The sequence below is a fragment of the Corylus avellana genome, chromosome 3 (genome assembly GCF_965113065.1).
Source record: "Corylus avellana chromosome 3, dhCorAvel1.hap1.2, whole genome shotgun sequence".
In the NCBI taxonomy this organism is placed as follows: Eukaryota; Viridiplantae; Streptophyta; class Magnoliopsida; order Fagales; family Betulaceae; genus Corylus; species Corylus avellana.
Window position 1 is genome coordinate 31,335,154 of NC_142492.1, and position 10,270 is coordinate 31,345,423.

Consider the following 10,270-nt stretch of genomic DNA (forward strand, 5'->3'; position numbering starts at 1 on the left):
AGAAAATATTGACTCCAAACATTATTCTAAAGTATCCCTTATTGAAAACTAAGATAAATACATCTTGGTGGCTCTATTTGTGGCAAAATAACCACCCTATCACCCAAATAGTGCATCATTCAAAACATACAAATGTTTTGTTGTAAATCATTTCAAGACGGTGCTCGATCGATAAACATGTGGAGACAACCTCGGTCGAGGGTGCACCACTAAGGGCTTGGCTCGTTGTAAGGTGAGCCCATATGCTTCATCCATGTTCAGCTGCTTGGGCATCAACCCATCGGGCAGGTCCCAATCAAATGCATGGACTAAGGACGCAGTTAGGAAATGAACCATTCGTAACCCTAAGCTCATCCCGGCACATATTCTACGCCCAGCACCAAATGGTATCACTTCAAAATCATTTCCCTTAACATCAACATTGGCCTTTTCGCTACCCTCTAGGAAGCGCTCGGGCCTAAATTCCAGCGGGTTGGGCCATTGGTCTGGATCACGAGCAATGGCCCATACATTGACCAAAAGTGTGGAGCCCTTTGGAATGTGGTAGCCGTTGATTTCGCAACTTTCGGCCGCCATTCGTGGCAAGGAGAGCGGTGTTGATGGGTGGAGCCGAAAGGTTTCCTTGACCACGGCATGGAGGTAGGTCAATTGGGGTAGGTCAAATTCGCTTACAAGCCGATCTTGGCCCACAATCGAGTCAAGCTCTTGTTGGACTTGAGCCAGGATCTTGGGGTGTCGAATGAGTTCGGCTATGGCCCATTCTACTGTGCTAGATGATGTGTCGGTCCCTGCCGTGAACATATTCTGCAAACATGAATTAATATCATATTAGGTGACAGCTATGATTAATCTTTTAATAGCAAAATAATGAATTAATATCTTAGTTTTTTTGCCATTCCTATTCTATAATGCATTAATAGTATATGGAATCAACTTCATAAAGAAAAATAATAAAAATCAAAAATCAAAAATCAAAGCAAGATAATTCCTAAATGAAACAAGAACATCAAAAGCAAAATGTGTGGTCCTATGACTCCTATTGATGTTCACAGACACAAACATCAAGAGCAAAATGTGTGGTCCTATTCTATGGTCCGTACAAATTTGTGTACTTCTAGCTATAAATGAAGACAAGGTGTTCTTTAATTTCTAATCGACCTTTAAAAAAACGAAAGAGAAAGGGAGAGGTATACCAAAAGCAAAGCTTTGATCTCTGTGTCTGTGAGCTTCCCTCCCTCACCATCAGCATTCTCCTTCAACGATATCAACGTACTCAGCATGTGCTGCCCACCACCGTAGATCTTTTTATGCTCCTCAACAATTCCGGTCAAAAACGTGTCAAACCTCTTGTGGAGGTTCTTCATCTTAGCTGCTACCCCCTGTAAGTCCAACCACTCCAAAGCGGGGATAAAGTCACCGATGTTGAACACTCCAGCCAGCACCATCACCTCTACCACCATTGATTTGAACTCATCCGCCTTAGCATCGCCGCTGCCACTTCCATCACCGAACACCCTTCGCCCTATCATCACCCGCCCTAGGGTGTTCGCTGTACACATGTTGAGCAATTGTCCCAAGTTGACTGGCTTCTGGCTTGCATTCGCTACGGCACCAGTTAGCACTGCCACCTCCTCCTGCACAATATCATGTGGATTGTATTAATAATTCATAACAAAAATATTGACTAGATAAAAATTCATAACCGACGTCAAAAGCGGTTAGCAGTTGGTGTGATGAACGAATTAACCGCATGCCTTCTCATCCTAGTATGAGATGCACTTTGCATTCAAGTACGAATTTAAAGAAAAGTTGAATGTCTGTACTTCTCATTTAGGTGAGAAATTAAAGAAAATCTAAACGCTTTCCTTGGAAAGGTTTAATACACTATTAAAGGTGTCTATTAAGTTGGATTTGATGATTGCGATTTGTGACCATCGGATCAAATGATTTTGAAGCATTGAATGTGTTCAAGATTGACCCTCTAGTGATCATATACAAAGACTTCTTTCTATTCTTCTACATATCTCTTTTCTCCTATTCTCTTCATAAGGATGTTTCTTCTTACTCTAAAAAGTGTTATTATAAAGTAGCTTCATTATATCCTGTGAACTATTTTATCAAATCCTTTAACACTTAAAAATTGAACAAAATACATTCTAAAGATATTGGCGTTACAGTCAAGCCTTTAAGTCCCAATTTCTATTTTTGCCTTCATATTTTCCCTTTTTATTCAATAATATTTCTAACAGAGAAACATCTTACCATTAGAAATAGAGAAATGTTATGGTTCCTTATGTGGTTCTCTTGGTGTTCTCATAATCCTATGTGAATACTGTTTTTTACAAAAGTAGAAAAAAAAAAAAAAAAAAAAAAAAATTGTTCTTACTTTCTTTTTCACATTTTTAGAAAATAATATCCATATAGGATCAAGAAAACATCTAACATTCCCTTTAAAAATATTTAACTCATTGTCCCGCACTCGAAAGTTGCATTAAAAATAATCTAAATTCATATAAACTCCTTTGCTATTTTCTCTTTGCATTAAAAATATGGTGCCTAATTAAGCGGATCCCACCCTTATATAATTTTTTGAACTCAACTTTGTTTATTCAAAGCAAGTTTTAGGTGTTCTCCTAGTGTTCTCATGGTGTTCACTTAATCCTATGTATATATTATTTTATAAAAACTAAGTAAGAGAAATAAGAGACTGTTTCTGTTTCGATTTTTTAGAAAATAATATTCACATAGGACTAGGAGAACACCTAGCATTTCCCTTTATTTAATAAACAAACAAATTTTAAATATAAATGTATCATCGACTACTAAATAAGTGAAACTCGACTCAATTTGACTTATTTGAAGCTTGTAAATTGCTTGTAGGACAAAGTTTTATCCCAACTAAGATTTGAGAAAATTCCTCAAACTCATTTTGTTAAACTAATTTATATTTAAAATCCATGTGACTCTCACGTTTGATTTTAATTCTCACATACATTTATAATAGAGCATGTATATATATGTGAGAATCACATGTTTCTCACATGCATTTTAATAATTGGGTTAAAGACATTCATCCAACTCAGTTTAAAATAAAAATGTGTCCTTACTTGTAAGAGTGTACAAGCGGTTATTGCCTCTAACTGCAACTGCAACCACAACCGCTTTACGCGATAATCAAATTTTAAAAACTCACATGCAGCATCTTGCCTTAAACGGTTAGTGGTTTTGAAATAACCGCCAGTTATGGTTATTGAAACCCAAAACCTCACCACATAAATGTTTTTTAGATATGGACATTTTGAGCTTATTTTGGTGTTTATGAGACTACCTTGCTACCTTGCTCCTCTTTCTAGGGTCTATTTTAAATAGTTTTTAGATTATTTATGACCTATTTTTAATGGTATTAAACATCAAAACCAAGCCATTTTTGTATATATATATATATATATATATATATATATAGGGCTACCCAATATTAATAAGTGAGCATTAATTAACTGTCTTGCCTATCCCTAAAATCACTAATCTCACTGTCATGTAGCCCACAAAAGTGATTATGCGATTATCTGGTCGTCAATAACTACTCGCTTGTACACCCTTCTTAATTGTATTTAAGGAAAAATATAATTTAGCTCCCCAAACTGCCAATCATTTCTATTTTAGCTTTTTAATGTTCAAAAAGTGATAAAGTAGCCACAAAACTACCAAACAGTTGCAATTTGGCCATTATATTAGTCATTACCGTCAAATAGGATAGAAAATTCAAACCTACGTCGTTTTGGTAAGGTTAAGTTACTAAAATGCCCTTTTGAAAAACAAAATCAATTTAAAAAATGCCCTAAAACGACATCATTTTAAGGAAAAAAAGAAAAAAGAAAAAAAGAAAACCAGTGGTTTAGGGGTGGCCGCCGAGCCACCCCCCAGGCCATGGGTAACATAATAAATATCGTTTATTATGTTACACCTTTTGCTAATAAACAGAAAATACCAATGCTCTTATTCCAGCTTCCAAGGTTTTACAGAAACTCCTTTGCTATTTTCTCTTTATAATTACTAGATTTTTATAGGTTTATGATTTATTGGCTATAATTCTGTGTTATCTTGTTTATTAGTGAAAGGGTTTAATTTTCTTCTGTTGTTTAATTAGTTTTGCTGTTATTTTCTCTTTCTCCTCTTATTAGCTCCTTGTTTGCTTCCTACGAAAACTGGGGAAAGTTCCAGGAATTTGAAAAGAAAACATAAAGTAATTAAGAAACTTGTAGTCCGTACGTGCGAAATAACATTTCTCTACAAACACGTCACTCACGACAAAGCCTTCGGCAACAAAATTAAAAAATAAAAAAAAATAAAAAATCAGAAAATCAAACCTGGCGCACGTGTCTGAATTCATCCAAGGCCTTGCCGGAGAAGAGATGAACGGAGCTGATCTTCCTAAGCATGCGCCACCGCTCGCCGTACGGCGCGAACACGAGGTCCTGATAATTGTACGCTATATACTTGGCACCTGCATTGGGCGGCCGGCTCGAGAAATTCGTATCATGGGTCTTCAAGAACTGGGACGCCACGGACGCCGACGCCGCCACAACCACGTCAACGAAGCCGAGCCGGAGGTGCATGAGCGGCCCATAGGTACGAGCCATGGCTGCCAGGGAGTGGTGAGGCATAGGGCCCATGTGGGGCAAGTTCCCGATGATGGGCCATGGTTTTGGGCCTGGAGGGAGGCGGAGACAGCGGCGGTGGGTCCGCAGGTTGAGAAGGAAATAGACAAAAATGGCTAAGCCTATGGTGCCCAAAATGAGAGATAAGGGAGTCATGGCTGTGGGTGTTGTGGACTTTTTAAACCATCAACAGCATAAAGAAATCGAGGATTAATTAAAAACCTCTTGCTCTCTAAGAATTTTTCTTCAACTCCTTAATAAAGGAGTTCCGGCAACCAAAAAAAAAGCTGGGTTTTTCGGCAACTTGAGAGACCAGAACCTCCAACACCCAACAGTTTTAGTAGCAAGGGTCGGGTGTGGCTGTTTTTGACCATTTCTTTTTATAAAAAAGATGAATGGTGGTTAGAACATGACCCAGCAAATATTTAATTAAATTTTAGTTAAATGCGTACTTTTTGTAATTTTAGTTACCCATTTTTTTGAGACATGTATACATTTTAGTTATTCATTTTCGTTATTTTATTTAAATATTATTTTTTGATGTTTTCAGTGGGTAGATCACTCGCGGTTGGAGATCACGCCTCATTAAATTTTAGTTAAATGCATACTTTTTGTAATTTTAGTTACCCATTTTTCGTGACATAGATACATTTTAGCTATTTATTTTCGTTATTTATTTAAATATTATTTTTTGAGGTTTTTAAGGGGTAGATCACTCGCGATCGGAGATCACACCTCATAAAACAGATGTTACTAGTTCGAATCCTATCTTTTATTGTGCGGACGTGTATATATATAACCAAAAGCCAATTATGAATGCTCTAATACTCACTTTACACGTAATTTTTGCTTAAATTATATAAATCCTTATTGAAAACTAAGATAATACATCTTTAGTGGCACTATTTAAAGTAAAATAACCACACAAGTAGTGCATCATTCAAAACATACAAACGAGTTTTGGTGATAATCCTTTCAAGACGAAGTTTGATAAACATGAGGAGACAGCCTGAGTCGAGGGTGCACCATCAAGGGCTCGGCTCGTTGTAAGGTGAGCCCATATGCTTCATCCATGTTCAGCTTCTCGGGCATCAATCCGTTAGCCAGGTCCCAATCAAATGCATGGACCAAGGATGCTGTTAGGAGATGAACCATTCGTAACCCTAAGCTCATCCCGGCGCATATTCTACGCCCAGCGCCAAATGGTATGACTTCAAAATCATTTCCCCTAACATCCACATTTGCCTTTTCACAGCCTGGTAGGAAGCGCTCGGGCTTAAATTCCAGCGGGTCAGACCATTGGTCTGGATCACGCGCAATGGCCCACACATTTACTAGGAGTGTGGAGCCCTTCGGAATGTGGTAGCCGTTGATTTCGCAGCTTTCGGCAGCCATTCGTGGCAGAGAGAGCGGTGTTGATGGGTGGAGCCGGAAGGTTTCCTTGACCACGGCTTGGAGGTAGGTCAGTTGGGGTAGGTCCAATTCGCTTACAAGCCGCTCTCGGCCCACAACTGAGTCGAGCTCTTGTTGGACTTGGGCCAAGATCTTGGGGTGCCGAATGAGTTCAGCTATGGCCCATTCTACTGTGCTAGATGATGTGTCGGTCCCTGCCGTGAACATATTCTGCAAACATGAATTAATATCATATTAGGTGACAGCTATGATTAAACTTGTAATAGCAAAATAATGAATTAATATCTTAGTTTTTTTGCCATTCCTATTCTATAATGCATTAGTTGTATATGGAATCAACTTCATAAAAAAAAATAAAAATAAAAAATCACAGAACGATAATTCCTAAATGATAGAAATTTTCTCCAACCCATTTAAAATAGTGTCAAATATTCATAAACATTTAAAACATTAATCTAAATTAGTAAACTGCTATTAATAATCTTAACAATTTAATGTGCGTTTTAAATGTGTATAGATACTTGACACTAATTTAAATGAGTTGAAGAATAATTCCTCCTGATCAATTTGGAGGAAATTTATGTCGGTTATTAAATGAAAGAAGAACATCAAAAGCAAAATGTGTGGTCCTATTGATGTTCACAGTTTTCCTTACAAATTTGTGCCTAGCTATAAATGAAGACAAGGTGTTCTTTAATTTCTAATCGACCTTTAAAAAAACGAAAGAGAGAGGGAGAGGTATATATACCAAAAGCAAAGCTTTGATCTCTGTGTCTGTGAGCTTCCCTCCCTCACCGTCGGCATTCTCCTTCAACGAAATCAAAGTACTGAGCAGGTCCATGTGCTGCCCACCGCCGTTCTTTTTGTGGTCCTCAAGAATTCCGGTCAAAAACGCGTCGAACCTATTGTGGAGGTTCTTCATCTTAGCTGCTACCCCCTGTAAGTCCAGCCACTCCAAAGCGGGGATAAAGTCACCGATGTTGAACACTCCGGCCAGCACCATCACCTCCACCACCATTGATTTGAACTCATCCGCCTTTGCATCGCCGCCGCCACTTCCGTCACCGAACACCCTTCGCCCTAGCATCACCCGCCCTAGGGCGTTCACCGTACACACATTGAGTAACTGTCCCAAGTTCACTGGCTTCGTGCCTGCATTTACTAGGGCACCAGCTAGCACTGCCACCTCTTCCTGCATATTGGACCATGCGGATTAATTAATTAAGCCCTATAATAATTCATTACAAAAAACATAAGAGTACAAACCTCGTTAGTTATATTTTAAGGTATATTTTTGAAGATAACAATTAATTATATTTGAAAAATATTTTGTCAATAAGACCAAAATATTCTTAAAATATAAATAACTAGATATCCTCCTTAAGATTTTAAAAGGCCTTGATTGTGATTGTATGAGGTATGGCCAAGAGCCACCTCTTCCATTTTTTTTATTATAAAATTTTAAGGTCAATTTTTATTTCTGGTTTTAAGATAAAAAGGGTATTATAATTTTTTGTTAATTTGGAGAGACAATATTAATGAATTTTTAATTCTAAAAATATTGCAAATTAAGTGTTAGTTTCAGACTTTTTTACTTTTCCTTATTTTTTCTAGAAAATTGATTTTTTGTAGCGGTCATGACTGACTTTTCTTTTGTGTATATCTCTACTGAGTAGGCATGCTTCATTTATCATTAATTAAATATATTAATAATAAAGAACATGTCAACTACCAAAAATTTACTCTAGATGGTCATAATGCATGCAAAAGAAAAATAAAATAAAATAAAAAACATTTCTTTATAAATATCCTTCAACCTATTTTAATAAATGTTAACTATTTTTAGCATGTTTTAATTCGTTAAAAATTAATGTTTAGATTTTTAAGTTGGTAGAAGCACTGAAGCAGAGGGATCCTCGCCATGCAGCTCAAACCGTTCTTGTAAAAGAGAGTACTTTTGTTCAAAACAACGTGAAAAGATAAAAATACTCTCTCATTTAAACAAACAGTCTTTTCTCCTATTCATTTAAATGGGAGAATAGGATCGATTCCTTAATTAGGGGAAATTTATGTCCATTTTCTAAGGATGACGTAGGATTAGCGTGTAGTTTCTGGAATATTCCAAATAAACATGTAGGACAAAGCGTTTGGCTTCTTCACAAAAATGAAAGGGACAAAGCATTTGGCAGAAAAATTTCAGAGAAGTCAAACCTGGCGCACGTGTCTGAACTCATCCAAGGCCTTGCCAGAGAAGAGATGAACGGAGCTGATCTTCCTAAGCATGCGCCACCGCTCGCCGTACGGCGCAAACACGAGGTCCTGATAATTATACGCTATATGCTTGGCACCGGAATTGGGCGGCCGGCTGGAGAAATTCGCGTCATGGGTCTTCAAGAACTGGGACGCCACGGACGCCGACGCCGCCACAACCACGTCGACGAAGCCGAGCCGGAGGTGCATGAGCGGCCCATAGGTACGAGCCATGGCCGCGAGGGAGTGGTGAGGCACAGTTCCCATGTGGGGCAAGTTCCCGATTATGGGCCATGGTTTTGGGCCTGGAGGGAGGCGGAGGCGGTGGCCGTGGGTGCGGAGGTTTAGCAGGTAATAGAGGAAGATGGCGAAGGCTATGGTGCCCAAAATGAGAGAGAAGGGCGACATTGTTGTGGCGTCTGCTTTGGAGGGAGGGTGGAGCTTATAAGCATGAGAAAAGTGGTTGGTTACAACTTTTAGCAGGTTAAAACGTGGTCGTTAGTGACTTTTGCAGGTGTTTGGTAGGTTACTCTGACTGTTAGCTACACATTATGATATATATTATTATGTAAGGCTCTTTTAGTCCTAAATAATAGCCACTCTAGTCTCTAGCAATATTTTATCCACTCAAAATACTATGTTTCTAATCTAGCCATTATTATTTTTAATTATTTATTCAACTATTTTTTATGGAAAAAAGAGAGAGAAAAGAAAGAAGAAAGACAAATAAAAAATTGTTTTAATGTGTTAAAGTAACACATTATATCTGTTTTTTTTTTTATTATTATTGTTTCTAATTAATAAAGTGTAGGCTAGAAAGATCAATTGTTAATATTTTATTTGGGCATGACCATAAAAGTACTTACTCGCTAGGAGCCGTACAAAAAGAGCCTAAACAGTAGGAACCGCAGGCGCTCTTTCAATTCTGACTGAGTCATAGTCTGACCCAGTCCCACCAAGGCATCAATGAGAATACAAAGCGGTTAATACTAATTAAGTATATGTGTGAATTCTCTATTATAGAGATTCAAACTTACACCCTAGTACATATCCTAACCACTTAAAAAATTTATTAGACCATTAAACCACCACCTTTAATGGTATATTTTGAAATATCTATTTGGGACTTAAAAAAGCTGAAAATAAATTAATCTAAAATCAGCACTTAGTGATGTCACTTTCTTGCTTTTTTTTTTTTTTTTTTTTTGTTTAGGGGGAGGGGGGGGGGAGACTTAAAAGCTACGTTTGGCAAGGGGAGGTCCAGCACTGTAGCTGGAACGGTACTGTTCCAGCTACAGTGCTGTCTGACACCAACCTTGACTTTGCCATTTTTTTTTTAAAAAAAACAAAGCATTAAAATGGGGTTCAAAATTGCTGCACGTAATTAATTTTTTTTTTTTTTTTAAAGCAAAAAAAAAAAAAAAAAAAAAAGAAAGGGAGGAGAACGATGGGGTGGCTCCAGCCACCCCTTGGCCACAATGGGGTGGCCGGACCACCCCATTTTTGGCCAAGGGGGTGGCTAGAGCCACCCCCAGGCCGATCTGGGGGTGGTTCGACCACCCCCATGGCCAAGGGGGTGGTCCGGCCACCCCCTTGGCCAAAAAAAAAGAAAAAAAAAAAAAGGGAAGGGGTGTATTTGGGGGTGGCCGGACCACCCCCAAGGGGCTGGGGTGGTTTCGGCCACCCCACACCGCCGTATGGGGTGGTCCGAAACTACCCCAGCCCCTTGGGGGTGCTCCGGCCACCCCCAAATACACCCCTTCCTTTTTTTTTTGTTTTTTTTTTGGGCCAAGGGGGTGGTCCGACCACCCCCAGATCGGCCTGGGGGTGGCTCCAGCCACCCCCTTGGCCAAAAATGGGGTGGTCCGGCCACCCCATTTTGGCCAAGGGGTGGCTGGAGCCACCCCATCGTTCTCCTTCCTTTTTTTTTTTTTTTTTTTGCTTTAAAA

At 38.8% G+C, this 10,270-nt stretch overlaps 2 protein-coding genes across 2 annotated transcripts; both read right to left on the reverse strand.

Moving 5' to 3' along the window:
* Nucleotides 1-26: 26 nt before the first annotated feature.
* LOC132176604 (flavonoid 3'-monooxygenase-like) lies at nucleotides 27-4,815 on the reverse strand. Its single transcript, XM_059588861.2, has 3 exons — nucleotides 4,368-4,815; nucleotides 1,194-1,634; nucleotides 27-804 (listed from the first exon to the last, which is right to left on the reverse strand). Exons 1-3 carry the CDS (start codon nucleotides 4,812-4,814, stop codon nucleotides 148-150), a joined length of 1,545 nt encoding a protein of 514 aa, XP_059444844.2. The 5' UTR covers nucleotide 4,815; the 3' UTR covers nucleotides 27-147.
* Nucleotides 4,816-5,490: 675 nt separating this feature from the next.
* Nucleotides 5,491-8,751, reverse strand: LOC132174935 (flavonoid 3'-monooxygenase). Its single transcript, XM_059586692.2, has 3 exons — nucleotides 8,283-8,751; nucleotides 6,820-7,263; nucleotides 5,491-6,281 (listed from the first exon to the last, which is right to left on the reverse strand). Exons 1-3 carry the CDS (start codon nucleotides 8,727-8,729, stop codon nucleotides 5,634-5,636), a joined length of 1,539 nt encoding a protein of 512 aa, XP_059442675.2. The 5' UTR covers nucleotides 8,730-8,751; the 3' UTR covers nucleotides 5,491-5,633.
* Nucleotides 8,752-10,270: the final 1,519 nt, after the last annotated feature.

What these genes read in the sequence shown, in the direction of transcription:
- LOC132174935 (XM_059586692.2), bottom strand. Translation starts at nt 8,729, where the DNA reads ATGTCGCCCTTCTCTCTCATTTTGGGCACCATAGCCTTCGCCATCTTC. An exon ending in AGTTCAGACACGTGCGCCAG is followed by an intron (nt 7,264 to 8,282) that starts GTTTGACTTCTC and finishes TCCAATATGCAG; the next exon opens with GAAGAGGTGGCAGTGCTAGC. An exon ending in AGATCAAAGCTTTGCTTTTG is followed by an intron (nt 6,282 to 6,819) that starts GTATATATACCT and finishes TCATGTTTGCAG; the next exon opens with AATATGTTCACGGCAGGGAC.
- LOC132176604 (XM_059588861.2), bottom strand. Translation starts at nt 4,814, where the DNA reads ATGACTCCCTTATCTCTCATTTTGGGCACCATAGGCTTAGCCATTTTT. An exon ending in AATTCAGACACGTGCGCCAG is followed by an intron (nt 1,635 to 4,367) that starts GTTTGATTTTCT and finishes GATATTGTGCAG; the next exon opens with GAGGAGGTGGCAGTGCTAAC. An exon ending in AGATCAAAGCTTTGCTTTTG is followed by an intron (nt 805 to 1,193) that starts GTATACCTCTCC and finishes TCATGTTTGCAG; the next exon opens with AATATGTTCACGGCAGGGAC.